At 45.6% G+C, this 27,193-nt stretch overlaps 1 protein-coding gene across 4 annotated transcripts in view; it reads left to right on the top strand.

Annotated features, from left to right (window-relative positions):
• LOC135907310 (uncharacterized) overlaps positions 1 to 27,193 on the top strand; it is a 129,435-nt gene that overhangs the window by 34,057 nt on the left and 68,185 nt on the right. For all 4 annotated transcript variants that reach the window (XR_011507527.1, XM_070522600.1, XM_070522601.1 and 1 more), the window contains exon 3: positions 21,100 to 21,165. Coding sequence is in view for 3 of the 4 variants with exons in the window: in XM_070522600.1 (XP_070378701.1) it covers positions 21,100 to 21,165 (66 nt within the window). In the remaining variant the exon portion in view is untranslated. The remainder of the gene's footprint in view (positions 1 to 21,099; positions 21,166 to 27,193) is intronic.

Raw genomic sequence — 27,193 nt, 5'->3', positions numbered from 1 at the left:
CCTACAATCGTCACTTGCCGAGAATTCCAATCTCTGATTCACGCTTCAAGATGGCGTACAATACCGCCACAACGTTCACCGTCACGGCTCTGCATTACTCCTTGTCGTCCCTAAACACCTTCGCTCGGCTGTCCTCCACGAACTTCATGACCTTACAACTGCCGGTCACCTGGGTGTGTCACGTACCTACGACCGGTTCCGCCGACGCTTCTTTTGGCCAGCGCTTACTCGATCCGTTCGAACATACGTAGCTGCGTGTGAGAAATGTCAGCGACGCAAGACACCATCGACGATCCCTGCTGGGTACGTTCTACCACTCGACATTCCCGAGGAACCATATTTTCGGATTCGCTTGTGCCCACTTGGCCCTTTTAGTTTTTCAACCTCTGCGTGGATCGATGTGGCCACGGATTACGCCACGTGCTACGCCATCACCCGAGCGCTTCCTACAAGCTGCGCGACAGGTGTCGCTGATTTTCTTCTACGCGACGTGATGTTATTACATGGAGCTCCGCGACCACTTCTCACAGACTGTGGCTGGACATTCCTATCAAAGTTATCGCGGACATTCTGCAGTCCTGTGCCACGAGACACAAGCTATCCATGTCATCCGCAAAATGGCCTCACGGAGCGTCTCAATCGCCTTATGACATACATATTCGTGAAATATGACTCTTCAGGTCACACTGAGTGGAACCTCTCTCTGCGGTTTGTCACATTGCCTTATAATTCGTCGCGCCAGGACAAAGCCGGTTATTCCCCATTTTTCATTTTGTTCGGCCGAGAACCAGCATTGCCCCTCGACGCAAACCTCCCTGTTCACGTGGTGCCGACCAGTTTACATGATGCCACCGCCCGCTGTGGGCACGCAAGGCTAATTGCCCGTGACCACCTTCTAAAATCGCAAGTGTGCCAAAGGTGTTTGTACGACAGGGGACACCGAGACGTGCACTTCCCGCCTGGCTCTTGTGTGCTTCTATGGCCTCCGTCGCGTCATATCGTCCTGTAAGAAAAACTGTAGGGCACACTTAAATTCTGAAGCACGGTATCGGCTATCTGGTTCACTGGGGAAGTAACTGGAAAAGGCAAGGGTGTGCGCGTTCCCAGTCGGAATGTTGAACAACCACCCCAAGGCCAAAACAAATGGTGGATGACGCTAGGGGCACCCTCTTGATCGGGTGCGACGGTCGGTGGAGCCATCATGGCCGCTTTAATATTCTGGAAGGCTGATAAATGGTTGGGGCAACAATGCCGCTCCTTATTTCTCTTCAGAAGTTCATTGAAGGGGTAGCGTGAGCAGCAACCGAGGTACGAAGTGGCGGATGTAGGAAGCGAAGCCCAAAAAACATTTCACTTGATTGGTGAATGTAGGAGGCTTGCTAAAGCTTGTTGGCTCGAAGGGTCGCGGCTGTTGCTGTGTGCGCTCCCAACATGACCCAACTTCATAATTTTTCAGTATACAGAGAGACAATTCCAAGGCTTCATGCGCAGCCCACCATCATCTAGAGTGCACAAGACAAGTTCCAAATACTGTGTGTGTTCTGGAAACATGGGAGCGCAAATGATGATATCATCCAAATACAGAACGCCATCGACCCCTTAAAGTGTCCAAGGACGCGGTACAAGCCATCCAGTGTGATAAATTGCATCTTTTTTTGCGTGTTTTTTGTCGAGCCCGACCTGGCAGCCGCCTGAGCAGAGGTCGAGTGTAGTGAAAAATCTGGCCCCCTGAAGCCAATCTATGACTTGGTCGAGGCCTGGGAATGCTTGTACTTCCGGCTTGGTAATGCTGTTTAGGCTTGAGGCGGCGATAGTCTACGCGAAATCGCGTGATGCTGTCCTTGCTCATGCGAGCTACAGGGGCCCAGCAAGGACTAAACGAGAGATATGTGATGCCACGCTGTAACATATCTTCTACTTGAGTTGTAATTCCAATGCGTTCGCAAGCAGAAACACAACGATAGCTGTGTCGAGCGAGTGCGTGAGAGCCGGTGTTGAGTTTGAACAATACAGCCAATTTTGCGTTTTTATAATGCCAAGCGCCTTTCAAATTTCACCATCAATGCTTGCATTTCAGACTTCTTTTACGACGTCAGGTTTGGGCCAAAATGGAGCGTATTCTAGTCGACGGAGTCATCGCCGCTTTCAGGAGAAGTACAGTGCTGCACTGTTGTGAGGACGGAGCAGCGCTAAAGAGTGACCCTGGGCACCATCACAGTTCTAGAGTGCAGACACAGCTCTATGATAGGTTGGACACCAAGACAGCAAATGCAGAATAAGAGGAGCGCAGTAAAGTGCGTGAGATAACAAATTTATTGCCCGGGCGCGAGCAGATACAGCAGTCAACAAAGACATCCAAACCTAAGCATGCGTACATGTCGCAACGATCGGTTACCTACACTGCAGACGACAAGGGTATATTTACCCTTGAAGTTGCCAATACTCCAAAAGACAGTGGTGGTGGTGGAAATATATTTGCATTTTTTTCCTGGCTTCATAGAAACATAGTTGTTAGCGCACATATACATGTTAAGAGGGTGCGTATTCTGCTACAAGAGCACAATAAATGCTTACGCAACGATCAAGTGCTATTGCTTAGAAAGGAGCTAGCTCTCGCGGCGGCGTGGCTGACCGACTTAAATATGCAGCGCACACACGAGGACACTGCGACTGTGTCGCCTTCGAGGTCAGGTGTTTGATCGGGAAGGAGCTGCAGCTGCAACCAGCTGCAGCCCAGAAATTTAGTATGTGCAGAGCTTTTCATCCACAATGAGAATGGGATGGAATGGAGAATGGACGCTTACAGTTTTCCGAATGACATGTAGGACGCTTGCAGCCTCGACTGTAATGGCCGACCTCATTGCTTTGATAGCAGTGCATGGATGGACAGCGCTGACGGTATGTGTCGGAGCAGCTCGCTTGATATGCTGAATCTTTCTGTCTTGGACAAAGACGGGAGGGGGATACTGCAGTGGAACGTTCCACTATGTAAACCTCCAAGGCAAGAGCTAAGGCACGTGAACTGTAGAAGTGCGAGCGAGGCAGACGAGACATTGTACGTTGAAGTCCGATGGCGTCGCTGGAGGCATTAGAAGTAATGAAGCTTGAGCAGTTCGCCTAAACAGGCAGGGTCTCTTAGAACAGGCATGACATGAGAAGCGAGCTCTTGCAGGCTTTACCTAATGTTAAAAAAGAAGCACTAAACACGTGCATCGGACAATAAACTTTTTTCAACAAATACAGTTGTATATCAGCGCTGTGTGTGCTCAATCTTCTATTAAGTTGTCTGGTGTACGTGTTTAGCGTTGTTTTTAAACATTTTCGACAACCGCCAACTCGTTCAATCTGCCGTTCTTCTCGCAGGCTGTAGTGGCCAAGTTACACGTGCTGTAGTTCTGTAAAATTTAAATGCTGAAGATAGTCATCACCATAGTGAGACTCGAGTGCTGACACGAGATTTGAGTAGTTGGAACGGCTGGCTGCTGTCAGGAGCTCTAGAAATTCATCGGCAGGTGAGCCACGAGGATTTGAGCTTTGTGATGGCGTGAGCTGTAGTCGAGTGGAGAGCAGCGACAGGTTCAAACTGCATACGAAAAGCAGACCGTAATGTGCTACCTTCAAAGGTAGGTGAACTTCGGAGGAATCTCTGACAATGCTGCGTGACGAAATAAGCAAAGAGAGATTAAGGTGCTGAGACAGGTGTAGTTTGAGCAGTGGAAGAAGACGATACGAGACTGGAAACACGTCTGGTGAGGTCGTCGATACGACTCTCTGCGGAAGAAATACGCTGTAATAAACGGTTCTGAAAGGCAAGTAGTCCCTTGTCAAGGCGTCCTTCAAAACAGTCCAAGATAGTCGCTAAGCCATGCGTATGCTTGCGGTGAGTGGAATCAGAATCGGCAGGGTGAATACTTGAAGGTAGCGTACCAGAATCAGAAGCCTGAGAAGGCAGCTACAGCTGCAAAGTGGTGGCGTCGCTCGGTCCAGTTGAGTGTCCAATGACGGTGCCGGGAAGGCATTGTACTGGGGGACCTCTCGCGGCGGGTTAGCATGACCGCTGTCACCAAAAGGTAGAGTTCAGGGCCTTGAACCGGTGTGCAGTGTTACACGACGCAGCCAACACAGAAATCTAAGTCATCTCAAAATCAACTATACCCCTGATCTGCTGCTACTGTATTGTCCTCCTCGCCCTTGTCTTCCTCTTCTTTGAGTTGAGGCGTTCTTCGTTTCCGTTGCAATACGCCAACTCTTCATGAGTCCTTTTATACAGGGCAGTCTCTGAATTGCTGCCTTAGAGTAGCAATATATGACCCATCCTGGAGCTGTATCTTGCAGGGGGTATTATAAAGCAGCACGCAAGGCAGCGAGCTCAGCCATCATTGATGTGATGTGTCACAGATTGAATTTGATTGAAGTTCCCTTAACCGGAATGACAACGCCAAATCAAGAGTGCGTAGATGCGACCGAACCACTTGTATCAATGTCTATTCAGTCCCCATATGTCGCATTCAGCTATAGCAGCACCAGATATGCATTTGGGTGATTTACCTTTAATACACCCAGAAGAAAGGAAGGAAAAAAATGGAGGACGCTTAAGCTTCGCCTTCATGAGTGGAACGCGTAAGCGTTCCCATCGACCCGCCAGGGGGTGTAAGACAACGCGCTACGGTGCAGCGATCACTTAATTGGCGCCCCGCATCGAAATTTGCACCCACCTATGAGGCGGTGAGCGCAGAGCAACGCAGCGTTCTGTGCGGCAAAGAAACGTGCGCCTGAGCAAGCGGAATGAACCAAAGAACTCGGTGTCTCGGGGGGGAGGAAACGATCTACGCGAGCCAAACGTCATGACCGGCACGGACAGCCGGGCCGTCACACGCCTCGCACCGGTCCCTGCACAGCCGCAATGCGCTCAAATGAGATCCAAAGCCGTCTGGTGCCAGTAGTGGCACCAGGCGGCTTACTTTCCATTCGTCAGAAACATTTCCCTTCTGCCATGAGGAGTTGTAAAGACTCAACAGTTCTGTCCATGTGGATTCCCCGAGATAGCTCAAGGCTCGGTATGATATACCATCTAGACCCAGAGATGATGAGCGCCTGCAGAGAGGTAGTGCCGCCTCGAGCTCCTCCATTATAAAAGGAAAGTCCAGGCGCCAATCACGGGAATGGAGAACGTCAGCTCGGGCTGGAGGATCTGAACGAGTCGCTTGGTCTGCGATCTGCGCACAAAAGTCTTCTGCGACATCGATGTCGCAGAAGTCTTGCCGCCCTTGCAGAAGCGCGAGCGCCTTGAATGAAAACGCTGTTCCGGAAGGCTACGCAGACCTTGCACCGTTTTCCAAATGTGAGACGGTGGCTTGCGGGGGTCAAGTGTCTGGCAAAACGTTGCCCAACATTCCGACGCTAATCTATCCATACGGCGCTGAAGCTTCTTTTGCGTCCTCCTGGCTGCCGTAAGGTCATGGATTGATTTTGTACGCCGATATCAACGTTGCGCCTGGCGACGAAGTGCTCGAAGTCACTCTAATCTTATGTAAAAGTCATTTCGTCGGGAAAAGATTGTCATCATACGAGTGGTGTCTTGCATCGTATTTTTAATTGCTTGCTCTAACCCATTGCGTAGGCCCTCACGGCAGGCATTTTCCATATCAGATTTGAAGTTGGACCATTCAATCGTCCGAATGGCATTCCGTGGGCCAGATCTAGCCGCCAAGCCTTTGATGTTCAGATAGGTGGGAATGTGATCTCTCCCATGTGTCTCAATATCTGGAATCCACTTCACACATCTGGCATAAAAGTGGGAGGCGAAAGCAAGGTCGATGCAGCTGCCGTATGTCACGCCTCGAAGAAAGGTGGGGCTATCATCTTTCAGGAGAGTAAGGACATAGTTATAGGCGATGCTTGCTAATCTTCGTCCTCTTGCATTTGCCCTTGTACTTCCCCATGCTGGATGGTGTGCATTGAAATCTCCTGTGTTGACCCATGGGGCGGGACAAACACTCAAGTTATCCTCTAATTTTAGTATCGAAATTGCTTCAAGGTGATATATACGCGCCTATGAGAGTAAACAAGAGTGTGTTCTTTTTAACTGTGATGCATATATATTGATTGTCATCGTGGGGCGCAATGGGCTGCAAAACATATGTGAGTTCACGACGAGCAAAAACGATGATTTTGCTGCATGCACCACTTGCTCATGACATAATAAATTCCTACCCTGACAGTATGATTGGCTTCGTCGAATTCGGCTCACAAATGACGATGAGTGGAAACACATTGACGTACACACCTGACGAAAATCTGAAATTCGTGATTTTATCCCTCTGGCATTCCAGTGGATGACGGACGCTGCCTTGACTTCTTTACAGAAGGATGGGGTAGGGGGCAAGACAGCCAGCTTATATCCCTCAATCATTTGAGGGATTTAAGCACTGGGCTTAAGACGTCCAGCACTTTAAGTGCGCTTCGAGCAGACGGTGTCCCCCTGTGCACTAAAATTGCTCGGATGGCCTCCATGAAGGAACGTAGCACAGAGATGACTTGACGGTCTGTTTTAGGTGAACTATCCATGGCCGGAGAAGGCTCCGGTGGGGCCCCGACCTTCTTAGGTTCCTTAGCAAGGGAGCGGCTCGGTAGCGTAGGCCATTCCTCTAAAGAAAGAGTTATCTGCTTCCTTCGTGGAAGTCGTGGGCCTTATCGCGGCACGACTAACTGCTACCGCAGTGGAGTGGTTACTGTTACTTCGCGCATGTGCCTTCTTTAAAGACATACAATAGTGCCGACGTCGACGGCGACGCCGGGCTATTTCGGCTGTCTGCCTGTGGGCTGAATCATCTCTGGCCAATCGCTTGAAAACCGCACGGTCCCTCTTGATGCAGGGACAGCCTTTCGATGAGGCCACGTGAAGGCCACTACAGTTGGCGCACTTCAGAACCGTGGCGCACTTCAAAACACCGCAGGTCTCTTCTGCATGATGTTAAGCGCGATGGGGACTCAGTAGCGAGTTGGGACACACGCCCTTGACGTGTCCGGGCCTGAAACACTGATGGCATTGAAGCGGCTTCTTGATGAATGGTCGAAACGGATGTCGGAAATGTCCGACTTTATTATGTGGTGGTATACAATCCCCCTTGCAAATTACTTTTACGCAGCGTGTATTCCCAAGGCGGCGAACTTGCGTAGTGATCGTGCTCTCGTTTGCCGGCTAGATGAGCATAGGCAAGTCATCAATGGGAATGGCAATGTCAATGTCGTAAATTACACTGGCTATGAATGTGTCATCGATCGGGATAAAGGGGCGCATTTGATTCCACCTAGCTCCGTGATTTCTTGAACTTTTCCAAGTGTACTTGCGTTCTACACGTTTATGGCAAGTAAATTCTTGCGTGGATTTATTCTTATGTTTTTAATTTGATCCGGCACCAAAGATTCCAGAAAAATGGATAGGGCTTGCCTGTTCAGCAATCGTAGGTTGCTTGACGGTTCTTCCGGCATAAAGATGATGACGTGTGGCCAGCGCGCAGGCCTTGACTACATAGTCGCTGTGCTCGCAGGAGTTGACGGCGCTGTGTTGACGATCTTTCTCATCGCCCTCTTACTCAGGAAGGGTATGAAGCCGTCGTCGAATTAATCATCCTCCAACATTGCGTGCAGCTCGGTGTCTTCGGTGTCACTGGGGGAGCCAACTCGCTTCCTTGCGGTTGACGGCCGTGATGACTTCTGGCCAGGGCCTCTGGCATGCTTCGCGTCCATGACCGCAAGACGGGGAGGCGAGGGAATATAATGAATGTGTGCCCTGAGACAATCTGCACCGAAAGATCGGTGGATACAATCATCCTTGGCGAGCATTATTGATGTATGTGTTGATCTGCAGCGAGCAAGACCTAAATGCATGCGCAGTGCATGACAGTGTAAGCTATCTTATGAGCAAAAATTTTAGTTGCGTGCATTGGACAAAACTGGAAGGCTGTAGCGTAGAAATACTGGAAATAGAGCTCTTAATGGCTGAAGCATAGAGTGTACAGTGGGATCCAAGCTTTTCTGCATATATATATCAGTATATGGGTAACCGACAACAGCTTTTCTTCAGACACGCTCCATGAAGGTTGCAGAAAAAGATATCGGTCGATTAATGCAGTGACAAAACCGTGAGTGTTTGCATAAGTGATACCGTGTCCACTGATATAGAATTGGTATCGTGTAATAGATTTACTTGTGAAAACAACCAACGCGCATTTATCGGTTGATACTAGAAATTCACAAATTGGAAAGTATGCTGACGTCAAAATTGCTGCCCGCTGCAATCGCATACCCGCCTCAAGGCCAGCAACCGCAGGAATCCAAAAGCAAGTATCATCTGCGTATATCATGATGTAGAGTTTTTGTGAAAAAAGAAACTGCAGCTACTTCAGTATATGTCACATTGAACAACGGGTGACTCTAAGCTCCTTCCCGATGCACGCCGCCGTACGTGTAGTGGTGAGCACCACCTACCTTTTCTCCATACAAAAATGACTGGCGAGTTACGAATCCAGATAACAAAAGAATCATATTACCACCTATTCTAATAGTCGCCAGGGTGTTGATGGCGTCCTGTGCAACGTTCTCATGAGCGCCTTTTACGTCAGGAAAGGGCGCAACTGTGTTCCTAGGAAAGGGCGCAATCGTGTTCCTACTAAAACAGAACATAAGAACATCATCGCTCGCTTCTGCTCGAGAACGAATAAAGCCGAGTTCGTCGCGAAAGCACGAAAAGCTAGACTCTGCCTGAGTGATATTGGCCTCGCAACAGCAAAAGAGAACCCTGTCTTCGTTAATGAACATTTAACACTTGAAAACAAAGCTCTCTTTTCCAAAGCCTTGGGTCTGAAAAAAACGGAGAACTGGAGATTTCTGTGGACAGAAAACTGTCAAATCAAGGCCCGGAAAACAACTGAAAGCCGCGTCTTTCGCATCGCAACCGAATCCGACCTTTCAGTAATAACCTAACTCTAATCCACCTTTGCGCCACGCCTGTCCCGTAGGCAAGTCTCACAATTTCGACCTATCTCACAGTTAACCAGTTAAACAATCTTCTTTCAAATCATCAGCGATCTGTCTTGCACTTGAATGCGCGCAGTCTGCGCAAGCACTTCGATGAATTCTCCGATCTCGTTTCTTCATTCACCTTCCCATTTTCAATCATCGGAGTATCTGAAACTTGGTTGAGCGACCATGATAAACACCTTTTCTGTTTTTCTAGTTTTGTTCCTGAATACTCCAATCGTCCGTTCAGGAACCATGGCGGCGCAGCGCTGTACATCTATTCAGATATTACTTACAACCGAAGAAACGATCTTAAACTTAATGTAACTAATTGCGAAGACGTTTGGATTGAACTTAAAAATGACTTCCTCAACATAGACAACAAACACCTAATAATTGGTTGCATATATCGTTCACCCTCGTCATCAGCAATAGACTTCTGTACTGCTCTCCATAAAGTCATGGGACTACTAGCAGATGAAAACAAAAATGTAATAATTATAGGTGACATCAACATTAACCTCGCTGATATTACGTCTACTAATGCTTTACATTATTCTGATTGTTTTAACAGTTTTGGTTATGAATGTTTAATTAAGATACCGACACGATGTGCTAACCACCCCATAGGTACGTTAATTGACCATGCATTATCAAATTTGGCATATCCACCAGACGCAGGTGTTATGATGACGGACATAACTGATCACTATCCTATATTTCTAAATTTTCACTACACTCATGGCTCCGAAAAAATCACGTACACGAAGTTTATATTAGACAAACAATCATTCCTTGACGCCATGTCAAACCTTGACTGGTCCCCCATCTTTTCTACAAATGATCCACAAAAAGCATTTGCACTGTTTATCCCTATGCTTAAGTCATGTGTTGATCGTCATTCCGTTCAAGTTAAATGCAAGAAGAAGTACGCGTCCCCTCAAAATCCATGGATAACAGATAAGCTCTTAGCTTTAATGCGCAAAAAGGATAATCTTTATCAGAAAACCAAACGACAACCATTTAACAAGAATTTGGCAATCCGGTACAAAAAGTTTTCTAACCAACTTTCTGCCACATTGAAAAAAGCTAAAAAAACATGGTACGAAAGGAAAATTTTGGAATGCGATAAAAACGTAAAAAAGAAATGGGAAATTGTTAACTCCTTCTTAAACAGGGCAAATAATCGCGAAGCTATAACAGAAATTGCATATCAGGGTATGGTATACAAGACCACCAAAGAAATAGCTGATGCGTTTGCTGATTTCTTCTTTAGCAGCGAGCTACAGCCACCTGCGCATGACAATCCCGTGCCCCAGCGCCTGCCACATTCTTTCTTTTTATTTCCAACTACATCTCAGGAAGTTCTAAACATTATAAACAACATGAAAATAACCGGCGCCGGCATCGATAAATTACATCCTTCCCATATAAAATTAATTGCACCCCTAATAAGTGATGTCCTTGCAGACATAATCAACGTCATGTTTAAATCAGGCAGTTTCCCACAAGAGCTAAAACAAGGCAAGATCACCCCAATTTTTAAGAAAGGTGACCGCTCTTTAATTTCCAATTATCGCCCCATCTGTGTATTACCATTCTTTAGTAAGGTAATCGAAAAGCTAATAGAAAAACGTTTAACTAATTACCTTACAAAATTTAACATTCTCTCACCATTCCAATACGGCTTTCGCTCGGGTTACTCGAACGAACTGGCTCTCATTGCTCTAACCGATCAACTAAAACTAGCTATCGATGAAGGGAATTATGCAGCGTCAGTGTTTGTAGATTTAAGCAAAGCGTTTGAGAAAATAAATCACCGCATCTTATTTCGTAAGCTTGAATCATTGGGAATCACCGGCCCAGCGCTCTTGTTACTACAACATTACCTAACAGACAGAATGCAAGTAGTAACCATTTCAGCCGTTCATTCTAAAACCATGTTCACTAATATTGGTGTGCCCCAGGGTTCCATATTGGGTCCGCTTTTGTTTTTATTATACGTGAATGATCTGCCTAACTGCCTGTCCTTTTCGAAATGTATACTTTATGCAGATGATACTACTATTATTAATTCCAATAAATGTATTACAACCTTAGTATCTAACCTTAATAGCGACTTACACAGCCTGATGGAGTGGTGCCAAACTAACCAGCTACAGATAAACCCGTCTAAAACAAAATTTGTTGTATTCACTTCCCACCAACGAACACTTCACTCCATTCCTCCTATCTCATTAGGCGGAAGTCCTATCCCTGCAAGTTTTTCATGCAATTATCTTGGCATAGAAGTAGACAAACATCTTAAATTTGCTCAACACATAACCAAACTAAAACAGAAGATTGCCTACGGGATTAGGGTACTTCTAAAAGCACGAAACATATTTGACCATTAACTATTACTATCATTATACTTTTCATTTATTCATTCCCACATCATTTACTGCGTTACTTGCTGGGGAAACACTTACGTAACCCATTTAAACTCATTGCAAATTCTACAGAATCAGGCTATTAGGATAATTACGTTTAGCCCATATAATAACAACGCCTCATATCTTTTACGAACTAATCACATTCTTACAGTCACACAACTCGTTAAATATAATCTAGGTACCTTTCTGTTCCGCCAAATCAATTACACACGACGCGATAGCTTGTTACCACAGTCTTCTCTATTAAATACTAATATTACCAGGTTTGCAATAAATAGGAACTTCATTTTACCTAAACCTCATAACTTCATAACTAATACTTCATAACTTCATAACCTAATATTTCGTGGTATCCCTGACACAAAAGAATCATGGCAAGAAACCGAGACCAAGTTAATATCAACGATTAAATCATTCTTCGATACATTTCCAGATGACACCCTCCATCGCGCACATCGCCTTGGCCCTTTCGATCCTAACAAGTGTCGCCCCATAGTTGCAAAGTTTTCACATTCGAAAATCCGGGAGAAAGTGTTCGCGCTGCGCGATCAATTCAAACAAAATAACCTTACTATTAGCGACGACTTCTCGGTTCCCACCCGCGTTGCTCGCAAAAAACTAATAGAGTTCGGTACCAGTCACCCCGGTTCCCCCAACTTTAAACTCCGCTACAATAAATTGTTTCTGAACAATAAGTGTTATATTTACGACGCATCTACCGATAGCGTCCGTGAAAGAGCGCAGAGTGCATCTGGCACATTGCAGAATCATTCGGTTCCACTTCGTGCGTCACAATAGGGAAGCGTAAGGGGTAGTGGCCTAACATCACAAAAAGCTTTACCTTACTTGCCTATTCTGTTTACAAATATAAGAAGCCTTGGGAATAAATTTCATTCTTTATCTTCGGCAATCGACACGTGCGATGCAAAAATTATTGCCTTGACAGAAACTTGGCTTCCTGCACTTGTGCGCGATTATGATACTTTCTGTGGCGCCGTCAATTTCGCTGTCTACCGCTGTGACCGATCTGCACGTCGAGGAGGAGGCGTCCTTCTCGCAATTTCTAAAGATATTCCATCATTTCATGTAGATATTAACACTGAACTTGAAACCACGTGGGCTTGCCTAACTCTCGGTCACACAAAGATAATCCTCGGCGTTTGCTACCGCTCACCCTCGTCATCTGCTACTTTCACTGAACAGCTACACGATGCTATTATTCTAATTTTTTCCCGTTTTCCTACAGCACCGTTATTCTTACTCGGCGATTTTAATTTTCCAAATTTAATATGGAATACGCATCCACCCACCATAAAGCCTTTTTCCGTTCAGGCTAAAGATTTCTGTACACTGTGTTCCCTATTTTCATTTTCCCAACTTGTGACTCAGCCTACCAGATCATCAATCAGAACCGCTAACGCGCTTGATTTAATTCTAACTAATCGACCAGAACTTGCTTCCTCCATAACACACCTACCTGGTATTAGCGACCATACCTTACTGACATTCGGTTTAAAAGTCTTCCATCCCAAAAAGATAAAAGTTAAGAAAGTAATACGCGATTACAAGAAAGCCAACTTTGAAGCCATTAACAATGAACTATCGTCATTTATTCAAACATTTTTTGTTGATTTTGAGAACCATACGGTCCAGTCAAATTGGGATATATTTGTAGACCAAGTACGCCTATTAACTGAAAAGTTTATTCCTAATCGCATCATCACTTCTAATCCTCAATCCCCTTGGTACAACTCTTATATAAAGCGCCTATCTAACAGAAAAAAAACGTCTCTATCGCTTAGCTAAATCATCTGCAAGTAAAACAACTTGGAAAACCTATAACGTTGCCAATAATCTGTACTTAACAGCACTAAAAAATGCTAAAGACAATTACTTATCCAATACATTACCTGACATGCTTACGACAGATATCCGAAAGTTTTGGCGCGTCATTAACCCGTCTTCTGATAGCTCGATCACCGTGAAAGATGAGTCTGGCGAAGTTATTTCAAGTGAAGCTTGCGCAAACATTCTCTGTGAATCATTTCCAAATAATTTTTCCACTTCATCGAACATTGATCTACCACACACAGAACACTACAACTATCTCATTATGCAACCCATAGCTCTTGACTTTGCAGGTATTGCTAGGCTGATTCATGATTTGCCTTTAAACTCAGCTCCCGGTTATGATACCATTAATAGCAAATTTTTGAAAAACACTACCACATACTGTTCTGTAATACTTGCTAATATTTTCCAGCAATCAATAAACACTTGTACTCTGCCATCTCAATGGAAAATAGGGAAGGTGGTTCCATTGCATAAGTCTGGTAACAAAAGCTCACCCCTGAATTACCGCCCGATTTCGCTTACCATCACCTGTTGCAAACTTCTTGAACATGTTATATTTACTAATCTCGTTGACTTTCTTGACTCGAACACATTTTTCACCTCTGCTCAACATGGTTTTCGCAAAACATTCTCCTGTGAAACCCAACTAATATCATTCACTCATAGATTACACTGTATTTTAGACCGCGCCTCCTGTGCCGACTGTGTATTTTTAGACTTCAGCAAAGCATTCGACAAGGTTTGCCACAAACTGCTCCTATTCAAGCTGAGTCTTTTAAACCTTGACAGTAACCTGCTGAAATGGATTGAGTGTTTTCTTACTAACCGTCATCAATATGTTACTGCGAATAATTACGATTCATCATTGACTGAGGTTCGTTCTGGTGTGCCTCAGGGATCAGTACTAGGGCCCCTACTGTTCCTGATTTATATTAATGACCTACCTTCTTCATTGACATCTCACATTCACTTGTTTGCTGACGATTGCGTGATATATCGTGAAATTATTACTAACGACGACACTAATGCTCTTCAGTTTGACTTGGACTACGTGATTGGTTGGTGTAACACTTGGCTTATGGAACTTAATATTAATAAATGTAAAGTTATGCGCGTGCAGAGGAACACCTCAAGTACTCTTCCTACTTACTATCTAAATAAAATTCCTTTAGAACCCGTTAACTCATACAAATACTTAGGAGTTCATATAACAGCAAAACTAACCTGGAACATTCACACTGAGTACATAATAAGTAAAGCTAATAGCATGCTCGGTTACTTACGCCACAAGTTTTACAAAGCACCATCATCCTTAAAATTACTACTTTACCAGTCATTAGTGCGCCCTAAATTAGAATACGCTGCAGCTGTGTGGGACCCATACCATGAAAACCTTATTTCCTCACTCGAGCTTGTCCAAAATAACTCAGTCCGATTCATATTTTCAAATTATAACCGTACCGCTAGCATAACATCAATGAAGGACAATCTATCTCTTCCATCACTTGCATCTCGCAGAACAATAGCACGTTTGACACTGTTTCACAAATTTTATTACCATTCCTCCCTTCACAGTAACTTCATTTCTCAGCCTCATTACCTATCGAGCCGCATCGATCATCGCCATAAGGTCGGACTTCAAACAGGCAACACTAACACTTTCAGTCAATCTTTCTTTCCCAGATCATCACGACAGTGGAACCACCTTCCCTGTGAAATTGTATCTATTGTCGACAACAAACTGTTTCGTAAGGCTTTAGCTAACATTGTATAATTAGGAATTATTAACATGTTATTTCATTTACTTGCCGTACTTACAGGCGACTAAGGACGACACTGGTTAACATTGTACTAACAGAAATTACCAAGTTGCTAGTTTGTTTACATTGTCTGTCGTACTTACAAATATTGTGCAAGATATTACATAGTATTGTATAATTAGTAATTACTAACACACTGCATTGTTTATTTTCCGTACTTTATTGTTATACTTCCCGTTTTCCCACTCCCCTCTGTAATGCCTTCGGGCCTTGAGGGTACCATAAATAAATAAATAAATAAATAAATAAATAAAATCCATACTAATTATGGCAAACAGAGCGTCCATTTTTCATCTATCGCATTTTGGAACACACTACCAATTTACATAAAAACACTTAAAATTCACGAATTCAAGAAACAACTAAAAGATTACATTATGTCGAATACTGATGCCTAGTCCATACTCATAACATTTCTTTCAGGGTCCCTTCATTTCATTTTCATTGCCATACCGTTAGGTTTCTGTTCTTGTATCACATATACATTCGAGTTAACAAATTCTACTGTGTTCGTCACGTCATCTACGCAGTTACTTCATCAGTTGTCAACGAGATTGTGTTACAGAGCTTTTTTTCATGACATTTATGCATATGTAATTCTTCATTCATGGTATTCATACTAAATCCTGTAATTTTTTATCAATATGTTGAAAACTGCTGTACTTTTGTTTTATTACGTTTACTTTGTAAAGGAGGTCCCATTGCATTCTTTGACTCCGGGACCTCCTCCTGAATATTAACAACTTTCTAATCATTCTAATGATCTCAATAAAAACCGATTCTGATTCTGAAAACTGATATGTACGTACGGCTTTTCTACAGCTGCACAAACGTTGCGAGGTCAGTGATGCTCTCAATGCTGGAACGGCCCCGACCAAGACTTGCCGTTAAAGCGAGGTAGAATTGTAAAGCTTTATATACTGTTCTAAGCGTGCAGGGATCATCTTTCTATCCCCTTTCCGACACAGTTGGCCAGAGCAATGGGGCAGTTTGCCGCCAAGTACAACGGGGAGTTTGCCGGCTTCATGTCATGGGTTGGTAAAACTGTAGAGAATTGCTGCTCTTACCTCCTGTTCAAGGAGTGAGAGGGCAGCATAGATAGGCCGTTCGGGCATTGAGAAGATGATCCTTTAGAAACAGCCAGTGGAGCTTCGAGTTATTCTAGGGTAAAATGCACGTCCATTCCTGGTACCAGAATAGTAGGGAGAGCACATACATAACTTTTGCACTGACAGATTCACCAATGTTGCTCGCCGAGAAACTCGCGCCACATCAAGCTCAGTTCGGCCTTGATGGAGGGCTAAAGATGCAAATGGGTTGTCCTTGAAGACCACACACCGTCTTCTAGATATGTGAGAGTGGTTTGCGAGGATCCATTGATTCAGAGAATGTCTTCCATTACTCAGTCTGTGGTGTGAATATGCGACGCTAGAATTTCTTATTTATTCATTAATGGGTCTCTCAGATGATAAAATCATTTAGTGTGTCTGTATCGTTGTTGCGCATGCCATTAAAGAGCACGAAGTTTCTCAAGTTCAACGCCGAAATACATTCACTTTGACGGCAGCGATAATGAACACTTGACAGTTGTCATTGCAGCTGATATCGTACCTTCTATTTTGATGTAGCGCAAGCTGAGTGACAGGTGCAAGAAAAAGGCGCATTTGACATAACGCTTTGTGGGTGTCAAATGTGCCATTTGGTTGTCGCTGTCATTCACCTTGGGCTAAAACAAAATAGATTATACCATACCAACAGGCCCGTATAGCTATCCTCAGCTAGGCATGGACACGTGGACTTGTTTATTTTGTTCGGGTGAGAGACCTACACCGTCTAACAAATGTTATCGGTCAGCGCTGGACGCGCCTGCATGTATCTGAAGTTTTTCGAAGGGGATCGAATGTTCTAGCCACTCACCATCATCACCGAACCCTGTGTAATCAGTTTAATGTATGCGCCACACGAATGTCGTAGAACGTTCTGGAAGAGACGCTGGCGCCAACGATTACTCTGCAAATTTGATGACTGATTTATACAAGTCGACGCGCTTGATCCGCAGACCAAATTTCGACGACCATCGCCTGTGTTCGCGGCTATTGCTGGGCTTTGTGTGTAACTTGCTTTTCTGTGCACAAGTTCGTCGAATAAAAAGCCAGTTTCACCATTCAGTTTTGCCGCTGTATTATTCAACACCACTACTACGTAACAGTATTGTGTATGTGTACGGCGAAATCTCCGTGACATGTCTCTTTCATAAGCGACGTGCACAATACAATTAAGTCTTGTGAAGACAGCAGGATGAATAGACTGAGTGAGCGCAATAATCTTTACGCAGGTGGGAATGTGATCACCACTGTGAGTATCAGTGTCTCAAATCATTTAAGTTGTAAAATTAAACTTCGTGAAACTAAATTAAAGCCCAGGCGGCTGCTATACGTAGTACCCCACATATACGTTGGGTTACTTTCGTTATTGATGTAGAGGTCATTATCAGAGTCCAGTGACGCATTCCTCCCCTTTAAGCTTGCCCAAATCAAGTAGTGCCCATTGAAGTCCCGAGTGACTAGCCAGGTGCCACCCGCTTCCATTATCTTATATTTCGGCCGTTCACAGACAAACCACGCTGACAGGGATATATAGCAACCAGTAAGAGTGAAAGACACTTTTTTTTTACTGATGGGGAGACACGTGTCGGTTGTACTCATGCAAACATTCTGCAAAACATAAGTCAAGTCGGCGCGGATATAAGCGAGAACTTTTCTACATTCGTGTCATGTGAAAGAAGCAAAAACTTTATAACCAAATTTACTGTAAGGAGTTGATATGGGGCGCTATAACGTAAAACTATTCCAATATGTTTTTCTTTCAATCTCCTGACGTCAAATTAGCGTAACCGCTGAAGCAAGCATTGGGCGGTCACCCGCAGAGTTGTCTGAGCAGACCAATCAAACGCTCTCCTCATTCATAGGCGGTCGCTTTTGCTTGCTTAAAAAACGAAGAACATCGCCTGCGCTGAGCGGCTTGTCTCATCTAATTGGCTCACAAGAGGCAAGGAGCACGCTGAAGTGGAGAAGGATTCTATGGTGTCGAGCCACTGGATTGAAAATCGATACCCGGATAAAGAGGGTGTTACCGGCATCTGCGATTGGTGCGTTTTCCCTCATTTAGCTGGTGGTGGCTCGTCAACAGTCTTGGCGGCATGCACCGGCAGCTTAACAATAACGCTAACACTGATCCTCAGCAAAGAGTTGGCAGAACGAGGTTGTAAACGTGCCGAAAGGGCTCAAAAACGTTACACGGCCATGCAGAAAAGTTTTATTACACGCAAATCAGCCCATGCTCTCCGACAGGTGCGAGCAGCCAGTGCCTGAGCGATCGGCGGCAGCCATATTTTATTCCTTTCGGAACGGCGCCCCTTGCGGCTATTCAAAAGAAAATTCAGTTTTGTTCGGCATATTATAGCTTCTTTAACGCGTACACGTCACATTGACGCGGGAAGTTTTGGTGGTTTCGTGACGTCGCGTGAGAGGCAGGTGAAGTGGGTGCAGCCCGAAGACTTTTCACCAATAGCCGAGTGCTATTGGCGAAAAGGTGCCGAATCAGAAATTACTATTTTTCTTTTGTTCGGTCGAATTATGCATAATCATAATCAACAGCAACTTCTCACGCCATGTACTAGCTCACGATTGTCGAATCGTCGACGCTTTCGTCGCTGTCGTCTACATGATCCCAGCATGCTCTACATGAAACACTCCTAACACCATACACAACGTGGTCTGTAACTGAGGAAGAGGTAAGGTAGGGTGTTCGAAGCCATAAATGAGGTTCATCACTAAAAACTATGTGAAACTCTCAAACCTGCTTTTCTGAGGACATGACAGCAGTGTTCATAGGAACGTATCACGGGAATTTATTTCAGAAATTGCTGGAGTTGCCCTCCAAACCTAATGTGAAATGACAACGATTATTTTGAACGCTAAATGACAGTTTAATTAATGTTTTGGACTCGGTCTGCGCAAGTCACGTCGTCGACATCATTGGCAGGAATGAAATATCGCTCGTTTGAGTTTCTGCCGAATATTTACTACCGCAGTTTGGTCGCTATCGTTGAGTGAGTGACGAAACTTTGTTCTGAACGCCTGCAGAACGGTTAGCCTTCCCCTGTTAGGGAGGCGTTACCGTGACGCGGCCATGACGTCTTCGCGGCGTGTGGCGCCTCTACTTCGTAAAATAATTTTTGGCCAAACCAGTTATATGGTGCCGAATCAGCCAGCGAAGCTGTGGATAGCAGGCTGACCAACTACGGCCAAACTTGCGTCCAGAAACATTCTCTTGAATTCGTCCCGGGGAAACTCGAAGGAGAGGGCAACTCACGCTTCTGCCGCTTGGGCGTAGACTCGAACGACTTAGCATGACGCTTACGACCGGTCTCCAGTGCGAAATATTCATCGGTACCTTGTGCTCGACTCTGACGATTAGACTCTCGCATCTGCTCTCGCTGACGCTCTCCAGAGGCAAAGTCACTGGCCACATTCTCCGCTTTCGCATGGGCACGTTGTCATTGGTTATAGTCGCATCTATGCTGTCAAAACGTCTCGTCGTACTCGGCTTCTCACTCCGTCGTGCGCACAATGAGTGATCTTGCTGTGTTCCCCGTTTTTGCAGGAGTTTCAACTGTTGCTCTTCGCTACCTCCGCAATGCACAAATCGGTTCTCATACACCAAGCAGGCTACCACGGCTCACATCCGCATGTTTTCTCGCCACAACTCCTGTGCCATTGTATCGAGGGCACATGATAGCAGACGCAGCAGGTAGCAACGGCGATCAATGCGAGTGCACCCCCCCTCCCCCAGGTGAGGCGCGCGGTGTAAATCACGTGTACTTTCTTTCTTCCCCGCCATTACATCATTCGCTCTGCCCTATTCGGCCTTCGCGCCGCCATCTTCATTGTTCACTTCCCAGACGTTGACCAGCGCAAACACACCCTCCAGGAGACCTCACATACGGCTCATTTACACAGGTCCGTGAGGTGACGAGAAAAAAAGCTCCTTAGATTACGCACTGCGGCGAAAGTCTTATTAGTAAACCTTACTAAACAATCGCTATCCTATGGAATGAAAGGAAACAAAGTAACACAATATTTGATAGATAACGGTAGGCATAAATAAGCACATTTAAATATGTTCTTCGAACATTATTTGTTGGACTACGTGTTGACAGGTAGCTATTAGAACAGGTGCGAAAATAGACAACACATACACAAAGCAGGAAGACAGGACGAGGACCGGCCTCATGTTCTTAGAGTGATCAACCGTGACCGAACAAGCAATGTAAACCAATGATTTAGGAATGGGACTTGTCAAAGGCAAGTCATTTTGTAGAAATATTGGCGAAATCAATATTCCTCGTTCTAGCAATGTTGATTACTAGAAACCACCATTCTTCTTGAGCGTCTGCCATGTTCTAGAATAGTCCACAGAACAGTCACGAGCTCCTTCGTAATGCACGAGATAGGTGAGTGCCGTTTTCATTCTGTCAGTTGCCGAGGCATCCTCATGGTCTCGCACGGTCGATTCACTTCATCAAACAGTCGACCGTAATTGCAGAGGAGGACGTGTGTCTGTGGGAGCTGAAGGGCAGGTTGGGAAACCTACCTTTACTAAACGAGTGCAAACTGTCGTCATTCTAAGTGCACGAGTCCGCTTACTCAAATGAGTAGGTGCCCGATAAATTATATCAGAATGTCCTTGGAGGAAAATGTTTCATAGACACAGAGCTTTACTGAAAGAGTCATGTTCAATCAGATTATTTACGATTCTGCAAGTTCATCATCTGGCAGCCAGCCAGAGATTGAGTTGAATATCTTCGCTAAAACATAACATATTTGTATGTGCAAACATCATTACATGGCCTTCTTACTTTTCAAGTTTAGGGGTTACATTCTGTAGTAATGGAATGCTCTATCTAGGTTTCCCGACACCTCCAACTGCTTCGTGCCGGAACATTCTATTTCGTGAGAAAAGGATTCTTAACGGTGAGTGCGCACATTTTCAAACTTTTCACCTTGTACACATCCTGCTTCAGCATGCAACTCCTTATGAAGATCATCCCTACATCGTCCGTCAAGGCGTATCCAATGTATAGAGTGAAGACTGCAGCCGCATGCGTTGAGTCCACCGTTTTAATCAGCCGCTTTCATGAGTCGTTTCAACGGTGATTGAATGTTGAGTGTGAAAGAATGAGGCTATGCAGCAAGAAAGTATTCTTTTATTTAGGCTGATGTTTTGGCAAGTTTCTACCTGCCACTGCCATATTTTTCTTGTCTAAATACAATGTCCTTAATGCTCTGGTTGCTGTGTGCCGGAAGCCGTTTTGTGTGTGTAGGTGTCAGGGGGAGTGTGGTGAAAACAATTGAATAAGTCTTTCGCAGCATTTTATATTCGCTCAAGCAGCACAAAGTGAAAGCTGCCTTGGAAGAGATTGTGAATCAGAAATAAAGACAACTTACGGATAAATTTTGGCGCAAGAAAAATCCTATGAAAGTAGCGCAATCAGAAAGCTTAAGATGTTCGTAACATCAGTAATTTCCACCAATAGTAAGCGTAAGTCGATTCACAAAACATCAAGAGCATTCGCAGATGACGACTAATGAAGACATTTATATTTTAGGGATGTATCAATCTGCGGAACATAATTATTTCTATCTGCGCTGCTGGAACTTAAGCGGGCAACCGTTTGCGACACGTCGTTGCGGCTGATTGGCCGGAGGCCACATATGATAGTTGACGATGGTGTCCGCTTGTATTGTTGTGGCATGCTTGGTATCGTCATTTCGAAATGAATCGGACAGTTTCACTGCATGATGGTACTGAGCGAGTGCTGCTGTAGAATTCTGAAAGATTAATGGTCCGCGGCTAACTTCTGCCTAATGTCTGATAGGCTCTGTTTCTCGGTGCGCGCGATAGTCTGAATTTTCGTAGTCTTCGTGATAGTTAATTGGGCGTTAGCAAACAGAAGTTAGGAAACAGACAAACTTGACGGTTGTCCGTCCTTGACAACCGTCAAGTCTGTTATTGATCTGGCATGCGCACTTCTGTCGTTTATCTTTCTTTAGTGTTTGAGCTGTCTCTTGCACATGGGGCTGCAGATATTTATATTTTTACAACGCTTAGAGGCTTTAATTCTCCATGCGAGATGAAACAAAGAGACAACGCCTAAACATTTCAAATTATCAAAACTTCTTGCTGTGGCCCAATTTGCTGTTGTCTTCCGGGCTGTTAGCCTCAGCCTTCTATTATATAACTGACAGTTTCAATTCAGTGACGTTGTCATGTAAAATATACCTCAAGAAGGAGGCGAACAGTTGTCGCATGAGTACACACACGCACAAGCATGCACGCAGGAATGCACATTTACATTGATACAGAGTGTATAACGTCATTTGTGCCAAGGATTTAAAAAAGGAGTTAGCCGCAGCTGGATGAAACCAACGGCATATGGTTCGCCGTCATATGGGAAAATTCATATTTATTATATCATCAAGTGCGTTTCCTTGAATTTTCTGTGACAACGTACACGCCGCGTAGCGATTTCTTTCGGCGTGTAATGAAAGCCCGCAAATTAGAAATAAAACCACGTGGCTGTGCTTTTGCGTTATCGTACTGGAGCGCTCTCAACTGTGCATCGAGCCTGTCGCTTAGCAGAGGCTATGGCGCTTCCCTTCCGTGTGCCTCCACCAAAGATGCTGACCCACTATGAAGCCGAAGCCTAAAGAGAGAGAGAGAGAGAGAAAACCTTTATTTTTATGCCAGCGTCCGGCGCTCAACCCTGGTCGGTCAGCTACCAGTCCTCACCCAACACGTCTCTGACGTGCTGGATAAGCACCGGCAGGAGAATGTTGGTTGCATGGGGTGGTAGAGTGAGCCAGTCCATCAATGACCGTAGGCTGATGTTAGTGGGAATGTTAGGGAGGGCTGACTGCAGTTTGGGTTGAGTGTGAGGGCAATGCCATAGACAATGCTCTAGGGACGGATATTCCATGCATTTCGGGCATTTCGGTGGCCCAGGTAGGCCTTGCATATAGTGACGGAAAAGAGGAGTGACTATTGAGTTTGTTTGAAGTCTTCGGAGAATAGCGCTGTCTTCTCGCGAGAGGTTAACAGAGGTAGTAATAAAGGCGACGGCATTGGCGCGAAGTTGCTTTAAAAGTGATGTGCGCTCCTTGTGCAAAGTCTTTCTGTGTTCCCTTGGGTTAAATTCGGATGGCCATAGGCACGGGGGACCCGGAAAACTAACTACGCGGATGAGCTCATGAGCTCGGGAGTTCCCCCCCCCCCATGCCTTGGTGCCCAGGTATCCACTGCGAGGTAACACAGAGCGAAGGGTGTGCATCCAAGTGACATTGAAGTAGGCTGTGTATATGCTCAGGTAGCAAGTTGTCGCGAAACATGCGGCATGCATCTTGTGTATCGGTGCGAATTAAGATGCGTTGGGTCGGATGATGAGGCCGGGTGACTGCTTCGAGAATAGCAGGAGCCTCTGCCTCGGATGGGTCGGGGACTCCTATGTGTGCGTTTACATGCTCGTAGTCGGGGCCGACTACTGCAGTTAGACATCTACCCTCCGAGTGACTAGCGTCCGTATAGTAATACGTAGTGTCTGGTAGTGGGTTTTCCCTATTTATTCGTTTGATTAACTGGGAGCCGCGAGCTTCGTGTTTGTGAGGCTGCATATGTTGTGGTATGGGTAGGACCGTGAATCTGGGTAGTGAGTCCCATGATGGTGAATACAACGCTGGAAAAGGCGGTATGGCACCTGTCTGGTATCCTTGGTGTTCGAGCAGTTTGCGCCCTTGTTGGGATGTTTGAAGCCTTTGAACGTGCGCTTGTCTGCAAAATGTAATGCGTTCATCATGTGTGTTGAAAAGTCCAATGGCGGCCACAAGGTCGTTTGCGGCGAATCGGGGTACTCCTAAAGCTAATTTCGTAAATTTGCGGAGCGCCGTTTCTAATTTGGAGTGCTGGGTCTTAATGAGAGATTGATTTGGAAGTTGGTAGAGCACGCGGGAGTAGACAAGCGCTTCAATAATCCTTCGAAGTTCTTGCTCCTTTAGTCCTCTGTGTTTACGTGTTACTCTAGATAACACGTGGTATATCTGGTTTAGTTGTCGGATCGTTTTTTCCAACCATATTTCAACTCTACCATCATCCTGAAGAATGAAGCCCAGTATTTTGATGTTAGATCGGCGCGGTATTTCGGTGTGTTCGATATGGAGACTGATGTTTTGGCGCTACTCTTCCGCGCGGCGCCCTATTTAATTAGTTACTAATATGTACTCAGATTTTGTTGGAGAACACTTAAGCCCAATACCGTTAACGTATTCGTGAATGGTATCTAAGCCTGACTGGATGGTGTGCTCCTGTTCACCTAGGGACCCCTTGCAACACCATATAGTAATATCGTCTGCATAAATATTGTGTTCGAGTAGTGGGATGGAAGAGAGCCGGGCAGGCAGACCGAGCAAAGCAATATTGAAGAGAGTGGGTGATAGGATTGAGCCTTGAGGGACTCCTATACTCAGAGGGTATGGCGCTGACAGCTCTCCATTGATTTGAATTTGTATAGAGCGACCGGTAAGAAAATCTTTAATATAATTGTAGAGGCGGGCGCCGGTTCGTAAGGTCAAGAGGTTCTTGAGGATAGCGGAGTATTTTACGTGGTCGAACGCCTTGTGTATAGAGCCGCGGCCGCTAGCTTTGCCACGGTTCGCGCGCACGGTTCCATCGCGCGAACCACGATTGAGAGCTCTGCAATACAATAGGGCATAGGCGCATTCGCTTGGTTGTATTTCAAATATCACGGGATTTCATTAAACGCCGTAAAAGATCACCACGCAACATGTAATTGCCACAAAAAAGTGGATTGGTTGTTTGTGACCCCCACCAGCAACTCAACGAAATGTACTTCGCGCTCAAGTGAATGTTAAAAGCTTTGCATAATTCATTTTACTGAATTATCGAATAAAGAGGAATCTAAAAAATATTCTAAAGAGCGCCACGTGACGGCAAACCATTTTTCGTTGGCTTCATTCATCTGCGGCTTACTACTTTCGTTTCAATCCTTAGCACAAGTTAAGTGATACACCCTGTAGAGCCACACTAACTGCTATCACGGGAGATACTCCATTTTTGTTACAAAAGGGCGCAGCAAAACGTTCATAAAGAGGTCACTGAGTTTTTCAACGGAGCCGCCGTCGGCTAGTTTCCAGCGTTTCGTGATGTGTGAAGGGAAAAACGATGGCGGCGTCTATATAGCTAAAATTAAGCATTACACAAAATCGTATCTACGTTCGTGCCCCAGCTGCATCTGACGCCAGACGTGCCGAAACAGGCAATGGATGAGGGTTGATGCGTTGAGGCCTACTCAAACAACGACTGTGTGGCCGTTGCGCCTTATGCCTTACCGATTACGGGCGAGAGCCTCGGCGTTGATTGCGCCGACGCGTGGACCGTACGGACTGGGGACGGAATCGTTGTCACCACCGTATACGTTCATCTCGAAATGTCAAAGAGGGACCACGAAGACTTTACGATCGACACATTTCGGCGGAGCTTCCAGGTGGACGCCAGTCTCATCGTCATTGTGGTTGACTTTAACGTCGATCTGTCTCGTCCCGATTAAAAGTGGATCTTGGTGTCGCTCTTGGATAGCTTCGGCCTTCAGTTTAACACCAAGGCTTCAGGTACACCAAGGCGTGCCGTGGTCTCTACGGCGTACCATCCGTTGTAGATAGACTTAACGTTCACTGAAACCACCTGCAGGGTCGTCACAGAGCCCATGGTCATACTGGATTACGGTGGCACATACGGAGTTACCCAAGCTGCAGGTTGTTCACTGAAGAGCCACACATACTCAGCGCAATAAAGGCTCTTCCGGCTAAAAAGTTGGCTGGAAAGACGTTCTAGTGGAAACGTGGCAGACACCGAGTTCATCTGGGGGACCCGGTTGGATGGCTTTCCTGTAGGACCCCTTTTGACGTGGGGTTGATCTCACTCAGAATAAGAAATTGGGGGGATCTTTTACGTCATTGTAAATCGGCACATTACCGGGCACATAACTAGTTACCCATTTGGCGTCAAAGAACATCATTGAAGCGACACGCACCTACTGCCACATACTGAATAGCCTAGCTAAGCTTCTATAGAAAAGGTTTCTTGATAACGAACACTGACCGAGTGGCGCTCATCCCGCGCTCCAAATCGGCGTCATAGAACTTTTCCGACCAGCTGCACCTAACCAGCCTCGCATTCACTGTACCTCGTGTCGGCACGAAGCCTGTGTGGTGCATCGGTGCGGGCAAACGCCACGAAAAGCGTCATGCGGGCACCGAGCTCTTCTCCCGAACTTGTTTATGGACGCACAGCGCCATCTAGGGGCGCTCTATAGAAGTGCGCGGGTGTCCTCCAAGGCGAGAAGCGTGGCCTGCGACTGCCTGCGGAAGCTGAGAATGGTTACCCGCTTGCTGCACACACTCTTTCACATAGTCAGGTACCCCATTCGCAAGTGAGGTTTATTGAACAGCAGCTTCACCCACGCCATTCATTGCGCAGCTCATTAAATCGTTGCTAAAAAAGACGTTCAATGATAAAGTGTAACAACTAATCTCCCAATGACTGTCAACTCTAATGAGTTAACACTGAATCAATGTAGCGACAGGGCGTGTTGCCACTATCGATACGAGTTATGTATCAGGCGTGTATTGCATCGCGATTGAGGCGAGGAGTGCGGCGCGGCGGTTCCTCCGGAAGCTGAGAATTGTTCCCTCGCTTGCCTCTTACTCAGTCGCATTATGCTAATTGTAATCGCACCGACGCCCCGTTCACTGCAATATCATATCAGCCGGATTTTTATTGCAATGAGCCCTCTAGGGTGCATCACGCACTTTCCCGGGCCTAACTGAATATCTATCGATCTACCTAACCGTATTCCCAGGTGCCTTGGTAAGATGTCACGCTGACCTTGCGCCATGTGTATGAGGCAAACAACCTGTGCTGTTATTCAAT

The sequence above is a fragment of the Dermacentor albipictus genome, chromosome 7 (assembly GCF_038994185.2).
Source record: "Dermacentor albipictus isolate Rhodes 1998 colony chromosome 7, USDA_Dalb.pri_finalv2, whole genome shotgun sequence".
Classification (NCBI taxonomy): Eukaryota; Metazoa; Arthropoda; class Arachnida; order Ixodida; family Ixodidae; genus Dermacentor; species Dermacentor albipictus.
This window is presented reverse-complemented; position numbering and strand designations above follow the sequence as displayed.